Source organism: Natator depressus, chromosome 4 (genome assembly GCF_965152275.1).
Source record: "Natator depressus isolate rNatDep1 chromosome 4, rNatDep2.hap1, whole genome shotgun sequence".
NCBI lineage: Eukaryota > Metazoa > Chordata > Testudines > Cheloniidae > Natator > Natator depressus.
This window is the reverse complement of record NC_134237.1, coordinates 127,524,183-127,545,599: the sequence shown is the minus strand read 5'-3', so window position 1 is coordinate 127,545,599 and position 21,417 is coordinate 127,524,183. Positions and strand designations below refer to the sequence as shown.

The 21,417-nt window shown below is 45.9% G+C and overlaps 1 protein-coding gene across 2 annotated transcripts in view; it reads right to left on the bottom strand.

Annotated features, from left to right (window-relative positions):
* The window catches only part of SMYD1 (SET and MYND domain containing 1), a 58,107-nt gene that overhangs the window by 9,997 nt on the left and 26,693 nt on the right, over positions 1-21,417 (bottom strand). Inside the window, exons 3-6 of one of the 2 annotated variants that reach the window (XM_074951893.1) lie at positions 18,459-18,672; positions 15,393-15,523; positions 11,597-11,635; positions 5,902-6,094 (exon numbers count right to left, since the gene is read on the bottom strand). In XM_074951893.1, coding sequence (XP_074807994.1) covers positions 5,902-6,094; positions 11,597-11,635; positions 15,393-15,523; positions 18,459-18,672 — 577 coding nt within the window. The remainder of the gene's footprint in view (positions 1-5,901; positions 6,095-11,596; positions 11,636-15,392; positions 15,524-18,458; positions 18,673-21,417) is intronic. The other variant, XM_074951894.1, reaches the window with a different exon arrangement.

Sequence of the window (21,417 nt, the reverse complement as noted above, 5' to 3'; positions counted from 1 at the left end):
AGCCATTGATGGACCTATCCTCCATTAACTTATCTAGCTCTTTTTTGAACCCTGTTATAGTCTTGGCCTTCACAACATCCTCTGGCAAAGAGTTCCACAGGTTGACTGTGCGTTGTGTGAAGAAATACTTCCTTTTGTTTGTTTTAAACCTGCTGCCCATTAATTTCATTTGGAGACCCCTAGTTCTTGTGTTATTTACTCCTTCTCATAACACTTCCTTATTTACTTTCTCCACACCAGTCATGATTTTATAGACCTCTATCATATCCCCCCTTAGTCGTCTCTTTTCCAAGCTGAAAAGTGCTAGTCTTATTAATTTCTTCTCATATGGAAGCTGTTCCATACCCCTAATCATTTTTGTTGCCCTTTTCTGAACCTTTTCCAATTCCAACGTATCTTTTTTGAGATGGGGCGACTACATCTGCACACATTATTCAAGATGTCGGTGTACCATGGATTTATATGGAGGCAATATAATATTTTCTGTCTTATTATTTATCCCTTTATTAAAGATTCCCAATATTCTGTTAGCTTTTTTTTACTGCTGTTGCATATAGAGTGGATGTTTTCAGAGAAACTATCCACAATGACTCAAAGATCTCTTTTTTGAGTGGTAAAACAGCTAATTTAGACTCCATCATTTTATATGTATAGTTGGGATTATGTTTTCCAATGTGCATTATTTTGCATTTATCAACATTGAATTTCATCTGCCATTTTGTTGCCCAGTCACCCAGTTTTGAGAGATCCTTTTGTAGCTCTTCGCAGTCTGCCTGGGACTTAACTATCTTGAGTAGTTTTGTATCATCTGGAAATTTTGCCACCTCACTGTTTACCCCTTTTCCCAGATCATTTATGAATATGTTGAATAGGACTGGGCCCAGTACAGGCCCCCTAGGGGACATGACTATTTACCTCTCTACATTCTGAAAACTGACCATTTATTCCTACCCTTTGTTTCCTATCTTTTAACCAGTTACCAGTCCATGAGAGGCCCTTCCCTCTTATCCCATGACAGCTTACTCTGCTTAAGAGCCTTGTCAAAGACGGACCTTGTCAAAGGCTTTCTGAAAATCTAAGTACACTATATCCAATGGATCCCCCTTGTCCACATGCTTGTTGACCCCCTCAAAGAATTCTAGTAGATTGGTGAGGCATGATTTCCCTTTACAAAAACCATGTTTCCTCTTCCCCAACAAACTATGTTCATCTATGTGTCTGACAATTTTGTACTTGATGATAGTTTCAGCCAGTTTGCCTGGTACTGAAGTCAGGCTTACTGACCTGTAATTGCTGGGATCACCTCTGGAGCTCGTTTTAAAAATTGGCATCACATTAGCTATCCTCCAGTCATTTGGTACAGAAGCTGATTTAAATGATCGGTTACAGACTACAGTTAGTAGTTCTGCAATTTCACATTTGAGTTCCTTCAGAACTCTTGGGTGAATACCATCTGGTCCCGGTGACTTATTACTGTTTAGTTTATCAATTTGTTCCAAAACCTCTTCTAATGACACCTCAATCTGGGACAGTTCCTCAGATCTGTCACCTAAAAAGAATGGCTCAGGTTTGGGAATCTCCCTCACATCCTCAGCTATGAAGACCGATATAAAGAATTCATTCAGTTTCTCCTCAATGGCCTTATCGTCCTTGAGTGCTCCTTTAGCATCTCGTTCATCCACTGGCCCCACTGGTTGTTTAGCAGGCTTCCTGCGTCTGATGTACTTTAAAAAAAATTGCTATTACTTTTTGAGTCTTTAGCTAGCTGTTCTTCAAATTCTTTTTTGCCCTTCCTAATTATATTTTTACACTTCATTTCCCAGAGTTTATGCTCCTTTCTATTTTCCTCACTAGGATTTAACTTCCACTTTTTAAAGGATGCCTTTTTGCCTCTCACTGCTTCTTTTACTTTGTTGTTTAGCCACGGTGGCACTTTTTTGGTTCTCTTACTATGTTTTTTAATTTGGGGTATACATTTAAGTTGAGCCTCTATTATGGTATCTTTAAAAAGTTTCCATGCACCTTGCAGGGATTTTACTTTTGCACTGTACATTTTAATTTCTGTTTCACTTACTTCCTCATTTTTGTGTAGTCCCCCTTTCTGAAATTAAATGCTACAGTTTTCCCCACAATCACAAGGGCTAGAAATCTACTTTTTTTTTGTTTCTAAGGAAAGCTGAAGTTGTTTTATAATCACATGGTGCCCTGAGCTGGGGCTTCAAAAAAAACCAACCACCCTTTATTGTGAAATTCATGATAAAATTGACAACACTGTTATATGACCAAGAACCAAAGCAGTAATCCTGGATTTGGACCTGAGGAATAGATTTTGATCCCTCCTGAAAGAGGAAGGGGTTTGGATTCAGTGCTCTAGGTTTGTCCTGTTGTTTGCTTTTAACATCTGGACTGCGGGAGGCTTGGGGAATCTTTGTGTTAGATTTTGCTGAATTTGTGAAGAAAGCCACCTGTGATCCTAATGACAGCCAGGCTAGAAAGGGCCCTGAAAGTTTACAATACAAGGAACAAGAATGGTCTTTTACTCGGAGCCTATATACAGAGTTATAGCTTAAAAGACTGAAACTACTGAAGGTAACCAGGTTTTAATATTTTAACCAGGGTTTAAGCCTGAATAGTGCTTTTGGGATAGGTCTACACTGCAAGTGAGAGCATGCCTCCCAGCCCAGGTAGACAGGCACATGCTAGCTCTGCTCAAACTCACACTAAAAATAACAGTATGGACATTGTGACACGGGCTAGCCACCAGAGTGTGGTCAGGGGGCCCAGGCTTGGACTCAGCCAGCCAGCTCATGCCACTACCTGTGCCTCAACACCCACACGGCTATTTTTAGCATGCTAATTCAAGCTGAGCTAGCGTATGTCCTTTCTAGCCCAGTTGGGAATCACACCTCCCGGCTGCTGTGTAGACCTATTGGGGTCCTATCCTGTCCTGCAGACTTTGTTCAAAAGGAATTTTGATGTCAATGCAAGTTGTTTTGTCTGAGTAAGGGCACTGGCCTATAATGGGCACTTGAAATGTCACTTAAACAGTAGCAGCACATGCATGCGGGGCGGGGGGAAGAGGGGTTATCCCATTTGCCTATGTGAATTGTCAAATGAAAGCTGTTTCCTGCCTTCACTAAGAGCCTAATCCCGGTCCCATTGAAATCAATGGAAGCTTTGCCACTAATCTGAAGGGGTGAAGGATCAGAGAACGGAATGGCTGTCAAGTATGTAAACTATCATTCCAGCATATATTCAGAGGGCATTTTCCATGCAGCTGTGAGGGCTGCTACTAACTGGGGACTGAGCCTGAATTCGGAGAATGTAGACAAGCTGGGCAGCAAGCAGGCACTGTCTCCTGTTAAGGTCAATACCAAGATTTATTACCTATGTATGGAGAGTATTTTTAATCCGTAAAATCCCAGGCCTTGCATAGGTACAGGGAGATTTTTCCATGAGGGCACTAAAAGATATGGAAAATATTCACCCTGAAAGTGACACACGCTGACTGTGTGTACAGCAGATCCCCACTCATACACACACACAGAGACACACAAGCCCTCGCTGCTCACTAAGGCTCTGTCTACACTATGAGCAGTCGCAGAGGCCATGCTGAGTATAAGCCCACCTGAAAACCAGTGGGTAGGTATTCAGTACAGCTAAACTGCGCCTCCACTCCTGTGTCAGTGTTTCCATGACTGCAGTGCTATTTATACACATGCTACCTGGATAGGAACTAACAAGAGTATATGTACATGAGCAGGGGAATCGCATCCCCTCGCTCCTTGTGTCGATGTAGCCTAAAGGTTTAACAGCAGGTGCTGTAGAAAGATCTTATATTTCTGAAGATATTGCTGGAAGTGGTCCGACGCCACGGTGATAAGTGTGGTACAAGTGGCCACAGATACAGAATAAAGACAGGTAATTTACTAGTACACGATGAATTACTATAGCAAATAATAGAAACTAAGCAACAGTTTAATTTGCAGTGGTCTCCCAGAAGTTACAGGCTGCATGCAGCCCTTACTCATGTGAGTAGTACCTGTTTGTACAAGTAGTCCCCTTGACTTCAATTAGGGCCTGATCCTGTAAACCTTTACTTGTGGGAGTAGTCCTAACAAAATCGAGTGCAAGACTCACATTGCAGGATCAAGCTTTTACTGATTCCAGGGATACTACTTGCATGAGTGCAAAGTTGCAGGACTAGGTCCTTAACGTAGTTCAGCTGTGATTTGATTTAGAGAGGAGCTGATCATTGTGTGAATAAAGCTAGCTCAGAAAGAGAACAGCAATCAAGGGAAAAAATTCCCACTTACATGTAATCAGGAGCTATCAGCACCGTCACAAAGTAAAACAGCCTGTCAAGGAAAACAGCTTAATACCTACAAGACACCCCACAAACTTGCCATGCTATCATAATCCATTCTTCCAAGAACTCATGTGAAACTGAATAATCAACAAATACAAGTCACTATGCTTCTGCGCAAAAGATAAATAGCCTGTCGTGTGAACTCCCCACAGAGAATCGACCCAATGCAGTCACCCACAAAGACCTAGCCAGAGGTTCTCACAACAATTTTTTTGGTGGCCTCAGAGTGCGGCCACCAACTCTTGCTGGTGATCACTCAGACAATTTTTCCTAAAATACTTAATTAACTTTATGAAAAACAAATAAATATGCACATATACATATGCACATATACATATCATAGCAACTTATTTATTTACATTCAGAATAAGAAGCAATGGTCTCAAGTTGCAGTGGGGGAGGTCTAGGTTGGATATTAGGAAACACTATTTCACAAGGAGGGTGGTGAAGCACTGGAATGGGTTACCTAGGGAGGTGGTGGAATCTCCATCCTTAGAGGTTTTTAAAGCCCAGTTTGACAGAGCCCTGGCTGGGATGATTTAGTTGGGGTTGGTCCTGCTTTGAGCAGGGGATTGGACTAGATGACCTCCTGAGGTCTCTTCCAACCCTAATATTCTATTATTCGATGTAGGGGTTTTTTGCAGACTCAATAATAAAAATAATGTAAGTTGTCTCTATTCTTTACTTGACCTAAACAGAATAGAAACACAAATATAGAGGCTTTACATGTTCTTGTCCTTTTTTTAAATTATTGTTTCATTTGCTTATTTTGGTTGCATTTTTTTAGACTTACTAGCTAGTAAGTCTGCTTCTGTGAAAAGTGATATTTGTACATTTGTTAATATCACTTTTCACAGCAGCAGACTTGTTAGCTAGCAGGGAGGCAGTGAAAGTGATATTGACAAATATTCAAATATCACTTTTCACAGCAGACTTACTCAGCCCCGGCAAGCTGGGGCACAAATTAAGCCTTGGATGGGGAGGTGAGTAGGGAGGCAGCAGGGGCGATGAGGGGGGTGATAAGCTTGGGGATAGAGTCTTGCAGCCGCGGGATGGAGCCCACCACAGTGCAGCCAAAGCCTGGAGCTCAAAGCCCCACAGTCAGAGCAAGTGGCAGGAGCCCACTGCCGCGGAGCCAGACCCTGCCATCCGCCACCCCAGCGCTGAAGCCAGAAGCGTGAGTCCCACCTCCCCCGGGAAGGTGGAGAACTCACACTGGCTGTCTGCTCCTCCAGTGCTTGTGGCTCCAGGGGAGGCCAGGGCCCATCTCCTCCTGGCAGCCCCAGAGGGGGGGACTGCTGCTTTGCCCCTTCCCCCAATCACTACCCAAGAAAAGTCCCTGGCAGCCGAAACGCTGACCTAGACCCCATGTTTGTAACCAGGGAAACTTCCTTTTAACCTGCTTGGGCTAGCTCTGGCCTACCCTGTCTCCTATTGCCTGGGCGGTAGCCCCTCTTGTCTGCTGCAATACAAATAGTAAAGAAGAAGCATCGCCCCATGACTGAGAGCAGCTAACAAAGTCAGTGATGTACCTTGTTTTCACTTTCTTTTACAGCCAGCATCAGATCATCTTTGATCCCTTTCTGGCAGTGCTCACACGTGCAGCGAAAATAGTACTGCTTCTGGAGCTGCTGCCTCCGCTCTTCGCTGACGTTGAGGAAATCAACATAGGAGACAGTCAGCTCTTCCCCCGGTGAGATCTTGCCCAGCGCACGCAGCTCGATTCTGGTGTCAGACAAGAAGAGATGTGGAGTTAGACAGTGACATCTCAAGTCCAGGACACTGTTTGTAAAACTGAAAGGGACAATTTCCACTAAAGATCCTGCCTCCGGTAGGCAAACCGTTATCTTAAAGGACCACTTGAACCCTTCGAATGCTGAAGAAAATACACAGCTGTGCAGCACTTCAGCTATTCTAACGCCCACTACAAAACGCCTCGTCCAAACCCTTCGCTGCCTCTTGCCCCTCTCTCTGTCCCAACCAGAAGTTCACTTGAAAGTAGTAAATGAACTGTGATATTCAGATCTGGATCTGCTTATATAGTTAGGGGCTGAATCTAAGATACAAACTTTTATTATGTTTAAGGGGAGCTGGATGTGGGTCTTTGGTTCCGGGCCATTGATGTGTCCCAGTTTACTGGGGAATCTCCTCAAATGAAGGCACTTACACTTGATAGTACACGGCTACCACTGAAACTAGCCTTTCTGATCCTGTCTGCCCCATGTGAATATTCACAAAGCATTGACTAAACTGCCTCCCCGCCCCACCCCACCCCACCCCACCCTGGCCAAACTGGACTCAGTGTAAAACTTGGGGTGGATCCCTGAAAGGTGGGAGACTCTTTGTTTTTTCCAAAGCCCTGGATCAGGAATCTGAAAGTGACTTCCCCACGTCGCTTCACCCATCTCTACTCAAAGATTTGGCAAACCCTTCAGTGAAGATGGCCATGCTTCAAATGTACAGTGAGGCCAATCCCACATAGGCTTCAGGTTTCCTAACAAAACTGCTCCAAAACTGCCAGCGTGTTACTATTGTCTTCACTGACTATTCAGAAAATACCAATTGCTACTACAGTACTGTGGTGAAAGCTGCGGGACGATGCCAGACCACCCCCTTAAAGAGCCAGTACTTTGCATCATCATTTCATCCCCTACCATGTGTTTAAAAGACCCGGGATACTCAAAAGTCCACCATAGTTTGTTTCACTGGAGCAGGCCAAATTCTCCTCTGCTTTACACTGGTACAAACCCCACTGAAGTTAACAGGCTGCATTGGTGTGAGTGAGAGGAGAATTTAGCCCAGCTGTGGGGTCACTATCTATCTTTTACATCTTTGGCTGGCAGCAGACAGTGCAGAAGGACTGCATGCCATCCACATCTCATGGCTGCTCGGCAGAAGATGGTACAGTATGACTGCTAGCCATCCTCATCTCTTGCCTGCCTGGCAGAAGATGGTACAATACGATTGCTAGCCATCGTCATCTCTTGCCTGCCCGGCAGAAGATGGTACAGTACGACTGCTAGCAATCCGTATTGCCTGCCTGCTCACCATTAGACGGTTCAATAGGACTGACTGCAGGACTAAAGAGAATGACCTGGTCAAGTCACCAAAAATTTAGTCCCTGCGCCCATGTCTGCCCAGGCGCTCCCAGCCGACGTGGCCAGGAGCACCTCGGACATGACGAGGACGGCTATCAGTCATACTGCACCGTCTGCTGCCAGAAGACAATGGGTTGCTGCTACTGTGTAGCAATGCTGTACCACGTCTGCCAGCACCCAGGAGACATACGGTGACGGTTACCTGAGTGGGCTCCATGCTTGCGGTGGTATGGCGTCCGCACAGGTAACTCAGGAAAAAAGGCACGAAACGATTGTCTGCCCTTGCCTTCACGGAGGGAGGGAGGGAACGGGGGCCTGACAATATGTACCCAGAACCACCCACGACAATGTTTTAGCCCAATCAGAGTGCTCCATTGTGACTGCTCTGGACAGCACTCTCAACTCAGATGCACGATTGTTTGCCGTTGCTCTGACGCAGGGAGGGGCGACTGACAACACGGCTTACAGGGTTGGCTTCAGGGAGCTAAAATCAAGAAAGGGGGTGGCTTTACATCAAGGAGTAGTTCAGGCAGGACTTCACGGAGGGTTCCAATAAAGAAATGGTGCACCTAAGTTATTGTTCTTATTGGAACAAGGAGGTTAGCCTGGCCTCTGATTGATACATGGCTAGATTTACCTTGCTGCACCTTCTCTGTGCGTGACTGCAGTGTGACCTAGAGGAATGAGTCCCCTAGACAGGGGAGAAGGCAAATGAGTACAAAACAAATCTGGTCTATTTCTTGTTTTGATCCACTCCATCTATCTTTTACATCTTTGGCTGGCAGCAGACGGTGCAGAAGGACTGCATGCCATCCACATCTCATGGCTGCTCGGCAGAAGACGGTACAATAGGACTGCTAGCAATCCATATTGCCTGCCTGCTCACCATAAGACGGTTCAATAGGACTGACTGCCGGACTTAAGAGAATGACCTGGTCAGGTCACTAAAAATTTAGTCCCTGCGCCCATGTCTGCCCAGGCGCTCCTGATCGACCTCACACAGGCGACCAGGAGCACCTCGGACATGACGAGGACGGCTACCAGTCGTACTGTACCGTCTGCTGCCAGAAGGCAATGGGTTGCTGCTACTGTGTAGCAATGCCGTACCGCGTCTGCCAGCACCCAGGAGACATACGGTGACGGTTACCTGAGCGGGCTCCATGCTTGCCGTGGTATGGCGTCCGCACAGGTAACTCAGGAAAAAAGGCGCGAAACGATTGTCTGCCCTTGCTTTCACGGAGGGAGGGAAGGAGGGAAGGGGGGACTGACGATATGTACCCAGAACCACCCGCGACAATGTTTCAGCCCCATCAGGCATTGGGATCTCAACCCAGAATTCCAATGGGCAGCGGAGACTGCGGGAACTGTGGGATAGCTACCCACAGTGCAACGCTCCGGAAGTCGACTCTAGCCTCGGTACTGTGGAAGCACTCCGCCGAGTTAATGCACTTAATGCACTTCTGTGGGGACACACACACTCGAATATATAAAACCGATTTCTAAAAAACCGACTACTATAAATTCGACCTTATTCCGTAGTGTAGACATACCCTAAGGTGGGGAAAGCTCCACCAAGTGACTGTAAATAAGGCCCTTGGAGATGGTTAAAAGTACTAGGTTGTTTATATATATATCTCCTTTATTCTACCCTTTTTGACCCTTCTCCCCATTCACCTATTAGCAACTCTGGCCATCCTTAACACTAGATCACTACATTTTTGGGAACAGAGCCCCAGTTAGCAGGCAAAATGTATTTGTGCATAGCTAAGCATGCTTACATATCAGCAAGATGGAGCTAGTCCAGTGACCGGATCTACAGTACATTTTACCCTGTTTTAATCTATCCGCCATGCTCCCAATCCTGCTCTGACTCAGCTGGTTAGTTGCATGACCCATCAAGGGCTGCGTACCTCTCTACGAGGCCTGGGGATCTGTAGCGAATGAAGTCTATTCTTCAGCAAATCATGTCCAGAGAACCCCCAGCTGTCAGAGCAGGATAAAGCACTATCGGGAGTGTTCACTGCCTTGAGAGCAGCCGTAATTAAATTAGTTTGTAAACGGCAGAGCTAAATGGAGCAGCACACCAAACCTGAGCGGGAGGAAGGTGGGGCCGTGGGAACTGAAACAATTCAAACAGTTATCCTCTTTTAGTAAAGATTTGAGCCTGCTCCTATTGAAGTCAATAGCAAAATTCCCACTGACTTCAGTAGAACAGGGTAGGTCATATGAGAACTCCTCACTTTCATTTAAACAGTGGCACCTAAGGCAAATACAGCCAAAAGCATACCTGGAGAATTTTCAAGGGATGGAGCAAATCTACTTCAGTGATTTTCATTACTGCATTTTTCCAAGAGGATGAAAATTTGCAGAGGATAACTATGTTTGACCATAACTATGCAGGGGTTGCCATCTTGAATCTCTCAGCCATAAAATTCTAGGGCTGCTACCTAAGTTACTCATCCTGTGAGGCTGGCCCTGACCACCTGTTGGCATTAGATTATATCAGCAGGCTCTTTCAGACTAGACTCACCACTGAACATGCCGTCAAAAAGGACAGCTATTAGTTATGTCATGAGAAAGTACTACATATACATAGAGTAAGATGCAACCAGCTGTGAGTCTAAGGAGAAAAATGCATGAGGTACAGTATCCATGGTGAAGGTTTACATATATGCACATCCCTTTTCAGACTTAGTGGGGCCTTATCTAGGGCCTTTCATAAACTTAGAGAAACAAAATCAAGCTTTTGAACTCTGATGGTGCTTTGGCAGCCCAAGCACAGTAGAGGTTTAGATATTTTTAACCAGCCAGCCGTACCATAGAAGGAACTGGCAACATTTTGGGGGAAAAAAGAAATACAAGGAATTGTTTGGAACTATACAGTTACAGGGACACTGTCTGCTTGATAAGGGCTCAAAACAAGGTTTTTACAAGACTTTAAGATCAACAAAACTGCTCCCATGACCTTCCCTTCTTCCGCCAAAATTCCAATGAACTTGCAGTGTTTATACCTGGAGCATTGCCCCAGTGTGCTGACACAAAACAGCCAGAAAGTGAAGTTGACCAGATATAATGTCTGTAAACAAACATGAAACTCACTAGTCTATTTTCATGGAAATACATTGAGGAAACAAACAACATTAATGGTGAAAATCATTTTAAAATATTTCTGTTCTAATTTATGACAATGCATCGCCTGCTTGTTTTGCATGCAGATCCTATTGAAGCCAATGGAGCTATGCTGGTTTACATATGTTGAGATTCTGGATCCTATATGTTAAGACCAGGGCTTTGGAGCAGAGCCCACGGAGCAGCTCCAGAGCAGTGGAGCTGCAGGTTTTTGCCTGGAGCTGGAGCGGAGCCGGAGCACAGCTCCAAAGCCCTGGTTAAGACAACAGTGTCCCTTTAAACTAAACAGATTGCAATATATCAAGTGCAATGAGGTAACCAGAGAATTTAAAAAACAAAATGCACCTTTAAAAATCCTTTTAAAACACCACACAGAAAAATATTTTGAACAGCTAACAGTGGCATCATAAAAAGGCATAACAAGAACAACTGTAAAGGTAAAAATGGATGACATCTAAATCTCAGTGTGTTGCCACTGTAATCAGTGCATCCAGAGGGAACTCTTTGTTACAAAGAAACACAGAGTATTTAGTTTGTCAGTAATGCAATCACTTCTCATCTCATAATAAACCAGGTTTTATTGCAATTATTTGGGGCTGGGCAAGGTTAGCGAGGCCTTGTTGGACTTTCATGCCCTTGCTGTAGTTGAGAGAACAGGAGTGAAGAGTGCAGAAGGCAAATACAGAAGGAGGGCAGGGGAAGGAAGGAATGAGGAGACAGAGAGGGCATTAACAAGTGGCAGGTCTGAGCATACTGAATAATGTCAGCTTTTATTTTAATCTACTACAAAATGCAGAGGTTACAAAGGGAGGCTTCGGGTTTAGTGGGGCTTTACACATGGGGGGTGAAAAAACATTTACATTCCGACAGTGGGGAGAGTGAAACTATTCACAAACCGAGGCAACTTCAAGCCTCATCATTGTCACTTGTGGCTTTTAGTTTACACAGGGTCAGAGGGGAAAGTCAAAGGGGAAGGATTATGCTTACAACACCAACCCACCTCATCTGTGTGTGGAACATTGATCTTACAGCCTCATGACTGAAAGACAAAACAAACATCTGCAGTTTACACAGGTACACGTACGACACAAGCAAAATGGAATCAGCACATACAGTATATGGCACATTCATTGCTCACGGTCCGGGGGACATACAGAGGCCCCAGAGACAGATGCGTATCCAGTTGCAGGGTGGAGTCTGAAGCGATGTAGCTCTCTGCTGTCACTATACAGCAGCTGTAACCAAATCTGCCATAGGTGGCCCGGGTAGGTTGACCGGACGTCAGGACTGTCCCGATTTTTAGTTCTTTGTCTCGCGTCCCGACTGATGCAAGGTCGGGATGCCATTTGTCCCAATATTGCGGCTTTGGAGGCTCCGGCCACTTTTTTTTTTTTTTTTTTTGCTCCCCCCATGTGTCTCGATATTTTGTCCATTTCATCTGGTCACCCTAGGCCCGGGGCAATTTCAGCTGGCAGCTGTCCTGGCACTGTGACTTAAGGAGCATTCTGCACAAGAGTGCATGTGAGTGTCAAGGGGAAATCAGCTCTGTTTGCAGTTAGTTTAGCCACCGACAGGTGTTATCTGCAAGGAACTGGGCATATATGGATAACCTTAGTCACTGGGGATGAGAGAGACTCATGTTTCGCAACATTATGAAAAGAATGGATCGGATTTTTTTTTCCATAAATCATGAATCACTCCATTGACACCAATAGATATGCACTGGCTTAAAACCAGCGTGAAAGGAAAATCAGCCCCAGTCATTAGAAACATAGAAATGATCATATCTGATCGGCCTCATTAAAAATAATGGCAAAATACCCATTGACTTTTATGGGAGCAGGCCCCATTACCTATTTCGGGTTTCAGAGGAAGACAAGAAACTGCCATAAAGCACCTGGCCAATTGCAAGAGGGGTGGAGAGTGTCCTTCCTGACTCCCGCAAGTGGTCAGCAGATGTCCTGAACATGATATTTGTTCACGTGTTTACCCACTTTGCAAGTCTTGGTAAATTCATTGCGGGGGGAAACTGTGCATAGAGATCTGGAGAATACCAGTGTCTGGGACATTTTCTTTGAGAAGGGATTTGGGAGAGCAGTAACTAACCAGATAATATATCATCTGGAAAGTCATGATTTAAACCATCTTAAATGTATGGCTTTTCATGGAGAAAAACCCTCCACATTTTCCAGGGAAGTTAATTCTGAAACTCAGCTGAAGCTGCCAGCTGTAGTGTCCCTTGGTTTGCCATATGAACACTGGTTTCCTAAGCATTGAACTGAGACCTCCAACTCACTCCACACAGGGCCCTGGAAATTTAGAACTAAAATAGTAATAGGCCTCAGGACACATGAGAAACAGCAATGTTCAAAGCAAAGGAGCAGATTCTAAGCTCAGACATGTGGTGGGCGTTGATGTGTGTGTCTATGTAACGGATTGCCAGTGTGCTCGCACATTTTGGAGCAACTCCTTCCTCAGCACAGCCCGGAGTATGGGAGCCCAGGAGACCTTGTCTGCGGCAGAACCTCACTTATGCCACAGTACAGAGGGGCAGGCTCTGGTGAGCCCATGGGGCAAGTGCACTTCCCCTGTGCGTTGCAGAGGCCAGCTCCAGAAGGAGTCCTTGCCCATGGCTGCACAGTCAGCATTTTGGATCAGGGTGAGGGGATCAGTTGTCCCATGGATTCTTGGGCCATCCCTCCGAATGGAGAGGGCTGTATGGAAGCTGGTCCTACTGCTCTGGCTGGAGTAGCAAGCGTAGAGAACCTCCACTGCCATCCTGGGGGCAGAGAGGAAAAGTTCCTGCAGCCCAGGCCCTAGGTAGATCTGCAGCGTGCAGCCCAGGTCTCTACAGCCGTGTCATGTGGCAATGGCATATAATCACAGAAGGAGTCACTTTCTTGAACAAGGACATTTATTAGGAGCAGGGAAACAGTGTTGTCCTGAAATCTACTCTTTCTTTGTTTCCCTGGAGAGTGTCTGCCTCAGAACATCCCCAGCCCTCTTCCTGCCACAGATTAAAGAAACAATGCATGTACCCTCATTCACGGGGGAGTATGTGGGGTATATGCACAGTAGTGGAGTCCTAAAGAAATAAGCCAGTGTTTGCCACACATCTGAGATGAGAATGCAGCTCAAAATGGTCTCCATCTTTTGAAGGCAAACACTTGACATGACAGATAGCACTGCAAGTAACCCAGGCCTGGTGTGCAGTGCCTATTGAAAGTGAACTGAAATGCCTTTTTAAAAAAATAACCAAATGGTTTAAATTCAGTAACAGAATGTGTCTAAGGGCATACACTTAAAATAAACATACTGCCAAACAAACAAAACTATCAATAACTCCCCTACATAGCTGCCAAAGAGCCAAGATCAGATGTGAGAGTTGTTGACCTCACTACTTCGCTATCTATCTAGGTTCTTATAAGGTCCCATCGCCATGACATATGTCTGATCCAAAGCCCACTGAAATCAATTAAAAGACTCCCATTGACATGAGAGTCTTTGGATCAGGCCCTATCTCTCCAAATCTAACAGTTACAAAGCAGTTTCCTGCTCTTTTCTTATTCCCCACTGGTGGGCGTAGAAGCTTGAATGGTCGGTAGATGCTGCGAGGGTTTCAATCCGATTCCTGGCACCCCTAAAGCTCCTTGTTTCGGTGCACGAGGAAGATAATTAAGAGGACACTGTTGGGTTGATTTAGGCCCAACATTTAGTTTTTGTGAGAACAAGTTGTGACAAACCCTACGAACAATACAGATGTTCTGAGGTTTTCTTATTTTAATTAAAGTGACAGCAGTTTTTGCTCAGATTTATACACTGTGTGCCAGATCCCCAGCTAGTGTAATTTAGCATAAGTCAGTATAAGTCAGTGGAGCAATGCCCATTCACACCAGCTGAGGATCTGGCCTTCCTTGTATGTTAAAATCTGCGGGCATGATCCCAAGAGGTGCTGAACACACACACACACCCCCCCCTTTGACTTGGCTAGACAAATGTTCTGGCAGCTGGCAACCTACCAGCCCTGTCCAACTGGTCTGCTGGTGCTGTGTTTTCCACTCTAACTTGCACAATCCCTTTCAGCCTCAGCTGTTATCTTTAAGTAACCTCAGGAGGAATTGTGGGTGCTCAGCACCATATTTGCATGGGGGTCTCAGCTCACATACGTCAGTCACAATTTATATTAAGGTTCCATTTATAAATGGTTTATTAAGGGTTAATAAATGATTACTAGATATTATAAGCATGCCAGCCACATGAGTATGTTGTGTTATAGATGGTTATAAACTCATCAAGGTATTATAAGTGGTTACAAGCCACAGTTCTAAGCAACCTATTGACCTGGACTCTTATAACAATTGCTTTACCATAATCATCCATTAACTGTAAATTATTTCTAAGTGGAACCTTAATATAAAGTGTAACCCATATGTCTTGTTACTATTTTACTCCATTTGAGTGTTATGGGCCTGATCCAAAGCCCACTAAAATCAATTGAAACACTGGCTTCAATGGGTTTGGACCAAGCCTTCTAGGTGTCTTTTGCGTATTTGTTTTGTGCACCAAAAAACAATAAGAACAACAACAACAAAAGACAGAAAAAGCAGCAGCTCGCCACTAAGGGGTCTGGCTTTCCTGCGTCTAATATTTTGTTTTCCACAAACAAGCCAGAAAAAGAGGAAACCAAGGGATTTTCCCGAGGTGCACAATGCGAGGCTTGGAACCAACTCTGGGAAATGAGTCAAGCATTGGGGCCGACGTCTCCCCCCTGTCCCTTAGAATGGAAATGTACTCACTTGCCGTTGTTGAATATGACAGTGCAGTTAGGCCAGCAGTCATGGTTCACCAGGCAGAGATTGGGGAAGACGCCCACGCCAACAGCCTGCAGTCCCCTTTGGTCACTCAGGGTGAAGCCATTGCAGTTTATCTAGGCCGCAAAACATAGGCAAAAAAAGTGTCAGTGGAGGAAAATAATGGTGAAATCTTGGCCTTATTGAATTCAACGGGTGTTTTGCCATTGACTTCACTGAGGCCCAAATAGCACCCTAGATTTTAGAATATTTTCCACGGATTCTTCATAAAATGTGTATTTTCTGTGCTCTAGGCATAGGGGCGTGGTCTTCAAATTTTGGGAACAAGGGAGAGATACACACACGGAGTGCTAGAAACAGCATCCTTTAGCCTGGAAAAAGCAAGAGAAAGTTCACAATGCAGAACTCTAGCAGATAGACTGCATGATCTAATGAGCAGAGCAGAGCAAATATTGCAAAACACTGCTAATATTTATTCCCATTTTTAAATGTTGTTGCTTTGAGCGTGTTCAAGCCCCTTTTGTGTTCACTTTTTGCAAATATTCCAGCAAACGAGTCTCATGGGGAAAGGGACTTTTAAGCAATTTGTGCAGAATAGTCACAGGAAGCAAATTCCAAATTTGTGAGAGTATCTGTGTCAACCTAATTCTACAGGCCACCCTCACCCAATCTGAGAACACAACATTGTCACGTGACCTATGCATCCAAATAAAAATAACACCATTTGTAATGGCTTTCGCCTATCGCATCCTGGCAACTCCCAAATGACCAACAAACTGAGAACTATTTGCAGTCATTATTCAGGGACTAATTTCAGTAACAAAAAAACACAGACGTTCTTGTCAACTGCTGGAAACGGCCCACCTTGATTATCACTACAAAAGGTTTTCTTCCCCATGTGTCCCCTCACCTCCCCGCTCTCTCGCTGGTATTAGCTTATCTTAAGTGATCACTCTCCTTACAGTGTGTATGATAACACCCATTGTTTCATGTTCTCTGTGTATATAAATCTCCCCACTGTATTTTTCACTGAATGCATCCGATGAAGTGAGCTGTAGCTCAAGAAAACTTATGCTCAAATAAATTTGTTAGTCTCTAAGGTGCCACAAGTCCCCCTTTTCTTTTTGTGAATACAGACTAACACGGCTGCTACTCTGAAACCAAAAAAAACATAAGGTGTTCTCAGACAATTCAGAGACAGAAAAGGAGCGGAAATCTGTCAAATGAACTGTTCACTAGGAAATAATTCACTCAACTACAATCTGTTTTATTTCCTTTCCTGGCCTCCCTGACCCTATCCTCCAGCCAAGGACTAGCAGAGCATAGTCTAGCATTTAGCAGAGGTGAGCGAGTCTGGACTCTGTAATTCCTGGCTCTGCCACTGACCCATTGGACACGTTCCCTCTGCTGGAGCAGCACAGACGGAGCAGAGACTGGCTGCATCCCCCTAGCTGGGGATTCCCCCAGCAAACTGAGAGTCAGCATAGCCAATTCCTATGCAACCCTCCCATCAGCCCCTGGTGCAGGGAGAAGGAATCACTGGAGCACACTCTATGCATCTAGCCTCAGTTGGCGATGGTTCTTTGGGACTGTTGCCCACTGGTGTATGTTACAGCATCCTCATGTCAACTCTCACCAGTACCAGGGCCAGGCAGAGAATCAGAGCCATAACTGGTTCACTGAGGCCCACAGGCACCGACTTTCTCATTTCCACGGGTCTGCTCGACCTCTGCTCTGCCCCAGGTCCTGCCCCCACTCCAACCCTTCCCCCAAGGCCCCACCCCACCCCACCTCTTCCTGTCCCTACCCCACCGCCACCCCGCCTCTTCCCGCCCCTGATAGGTCCCCAGCCCACCCTGCCTCTTCCCACCCCCACTCTGCCACCACCCCACCTCCTTCTGCCTCCTCCTTGGAGTGCGCCCCTCCCTTGCTCTGCCCCCTCCCTCCCAGTGCCTCCTGCCCACTGCTGAACAGCTGATCCGCGGCAGGTGGGAGGTGCTGGGAGGGAGGGGGAGGAGCTGATCGACAGGGCCACCGGTGGGTGCTGAGCACCCACTGTTTTTTTTCCTTGGGTGATCCAGCCCCGGAGCACCCACAGTGTCAGCGCCTATGCTGAGGCCTGCCTCTCTGCTACACCAAGCAGAGCACAGTTTACCACTGGGCAAGTCACTTGGACTCTCTGCGCCTCATTCCCCATTTACAAATGAGGAACTGAGGCAAAGAGAGACTAAATGACTTGCTCCATGTCACATAGGAATTCTGGTATTGGGGGAAGCTCCTCACTGTTTGTAAAGGGTCTGGAGAGCCTCTGGTGAAAAGAGCAAACTACTTTACTGGGAAATGGTGTTCTGACCACACCTAACAGCTTATGCATATGCATGAGGGTTTCAACTCTCTTTTCCTTATCTATACATCCACACCCTGTGAATACTGGGGTGGCCCGTTTTACATAGGTTGTTTCTTAGTTCCTCTTATTCTCATAGCAGCTACACATAACATGGACCCTGCGGTCAGGACAGGACATTCCATGATGTTACAATCAGGTGTCTCATGATCTTGGACAACTTGCAGTTTATTGCCATCTAAGTTTCCATAATGTTAACTATTGGCACATCTTTTTCAGTAATCTTGTGACCTTACTGACATAGGGTTATTCCAAGGTCATCCACTCATGTCAAGTGTTCTTAAGTCTATGGCCTAGTTTGGCTAAACAAAAATCTTACAGGCCTCAACCTGTAGGACTTGCATTCCAGCCATGCTTTACTTATGTATCTAATACACACTCATCACTCCTAAATACTTGTCAGCCTTATACTTCTATAATCCTACAATTTAAATCTATTTAGCATACACTGATTATATATGCAATAGCATATGCATTGACCAGAACACCACATAGCACAATGATAAATGGATGATAAAATGAACTAATTGGCTGCAGGAGTCAATGGCAGAAGGCTCATTTTCAACCTTCTTTGTGAACTCAGCATAGCCCTTGTCCTTGAGCATTATAAATAGCTCTCGCTTTGTTCTCCCGGGAGGCTGACATACCACTCCGAATATATGAGAGATGTACTGCATGCCAAACTGCTGACTCTGTGGGGGCCAGAAGTTGAGGAAACTCTCCACGTCGGCCCTCAGCTCTTTCTTCTCCTCTTCTCCAAAGTTCTCCACGTGGTTCTGCAAGTCGTCGATGGAGACCAAGCAGCCCTCCGTAAGGCCACCTCCCTCTCTCTCTATCCTCCACATGATGCGGGCTGCCAGCCTGGCCAATACAGAAGCATGTTAGGAAACTCCAGTGTGCTAGCGCAATCCACAGACAATCAAACCCAGGCCCAGCAAGGCGGCAGGGACCGAATGGAGGCATCACACTGCACTAGGGCAAAGCAGGGGTAGGATTTGGCCTTGAGGATTCTCATCTGGAATTAGTTCATTCAATGGCTCCTGGCTCCCTTTGCAGGTAGCTACCAATATAACTGAACACGGCCTTCAAAGCACCGAAGGAAAACAATGCAAAGTCTTAAACCAGAACAGTGATGACACTTTTCTGTTATTCGTGTCCCCTCTCTAGTTGTGTAAAGCACGAAACTTTTAAACCAGGGAGTTCAGTAATTTTTTCATTTTTAAAATATGGTATGAAATGTATCAACTTGTGACTATAGTTACTGTGCTCACCTGGCTCTCATCACCTGGGTATCTGAGCACCTCACACTGTTTAATGTATACATCCTCCAAGGGTAGGGAGTGGGTGCTACTACCCCCATTTTACAGATGGGGAACTGAAACAGACTAAGTGACTTGTCCAAAATCACAGAGAATGTCCAGGGCAGAGCAGGGAATTGAACCTGGGTCTCCAGCCCTCACTCTAACCATTAGTCAATCCTTCCTCTACAGAGTCATTAAGCTGAGAAATGGCACCTTCTTATTCACCACACCCACTCTCCACTCTATGTGTATCCTCTGGGACTCCAGCACCACCCCTGGCAGCATGGAAGGCCTGACAGAACTCCCACAGCTAGTGGCTGCCTAGTGGACCCCTCATGAAGGGGGATCCCCCTGTGGAGTGGAGCCATCGAAGGATAATACACCCTAAGCTCCTCAGGCCCCGTGGGTGGACGATGTGCAGAGTGCGACTGTTAACAAGTTAGTTTAAAAGTGGCAATGCAGTCTCCACCCTTCCTCTGCTTGTCCTGCAGGCTGAACACCCACACTGGTGGTTGGCAACACACACTCCAATGCCAGCGCCGTCTGAGTGATTGCTAACCCCTGGAGCTATGTTTGCCACTAGCTAACAATACCTTTCAGTCTCATGTATCACAAAGGTTTATTTTTATACAGAGGCTATTAATAGCTAGCCTGATAAGTGAAGAAACTCTACAGTGAGACAAAGATTAAACCCAGGGAAAGCAGGTGGCAATTCCATGTCCTAGCGAAAGCCAACCTGCCTTTTAACTTCATATTTTAAGGGGAGATTAACTTCCTTCATTGTAGAGATGTTTGTTATTTTCTGGATGGCGAGAGTTGTCAACTTTGCTGTTGGAAGGAACGGCTTTTAGACATACCTTCCTTAGGGCTACCAGCAGATTCCCCAATTTATTTGGAGTGGGCAAATGAAAGGCCAAAGCTATTCCCAGATCCCCTCACCGCTCGAAGCTGTCTGTCCCCCCAGCTCCAAATATTCAGTAGCTTCCCAAGCAATGAATGGATTTTCCACTCCTCTGCTGTGTTATTTATACAGGGCTGGAAGCATACACAGCACTGTTCAGTAGGTGTTTGGGGTTGGACAAATAACAGTTCCTTGCCCCAAAGAGCATGTATGGGTACAATAGTGTGACACAATACAAAACAAACACAGAGTGGTATACGGTCAGGGTCAGATGGTACTACAGGTCCATCTCCCAAGAGGCCCTAGGCCTCAAAGGCCCCCAAAACCCTTCCAAGCAACGGCAGATCACACGCAGAGTCCAGGGCCCAACAGAACTTCAAGCCACAGTTCCATCGCAGGAGGCCCGACTGCTGGAGAAAAGTGAGGACAGGGATTCAGTTGGGGTCAGGCTGGACTCAGCTGCCCAGTGTTCGAATACAGTGTGCTTCTGTGACAGCCACCCTCTTAGCCAACACACCGGGGGCCTCCACAGCTACAAGCACGAGCTGATACAGTTTGAGCTAGAGCCCAGCTCCCAAGCTGGGGGCTGTAACAACTCATATCCTCCTTGAATTAGTGGGTTATACTACTGCACTACGTTACCCGAGACACTCTGTAAGGCCCAGCATGTTTACGTGCTGAATTCAAACACCCGGGGCAGCAAATGGCAGGTGGGCAGTGCATGGGGCAAGCCAAGACCTGAGAGTCACAGCAGAGGTGTTTCCAACTTCAGTGGGGAAGGGAGAAAAGGGACTCTCCCCATACTATCCCTCTGGGTGATGCAGTACACAGAGCATAACCCCTTCCCAGAGCGCCTTCAGAAACTCCTTCTGTCTCCTTTCCTTGGTGGCCCTCGCCTGCCAGCTGAAACACTGTGTGCGGTCAGTACAGCATGATGCAATGCAAAGCACACTCAGCCATGTGCACCTCTGAGGGCTCAACTCCTTCTAGGGACGAGTGAGGAAATGGTCTGAGAGGGGAAGGAGGCTGACTAATTCTTTGTTTTGCATTCTCCTCCACTGTGTATTGTAGACGGACCTTTAGCTGCCAATGATCCTCACCATGCTGCATGCCACAGCCATTCAGACCTTCACAGAGACAGCAGGGATGGAGACTGTAAGTCCCTTGGGGCAGGGACGGTCTATGTTTGTACAGTGCCTAGCACAATGGGGTTCTGGTCCAGGATGAGGGCTTCTGGGTGCTAGCACGATACAAATAATAAATAATAATAACTCTGATCTGCCTGCTCCAAAAATCACAGGCCCCTACCACTTGAGCTAAAAGGGAATCTCCTATTGCTCTATCCAGTGTAGAATCTAGGACACACAAGTGAGCAGTTCTGATTCCATACACTAGAGCAGTGGT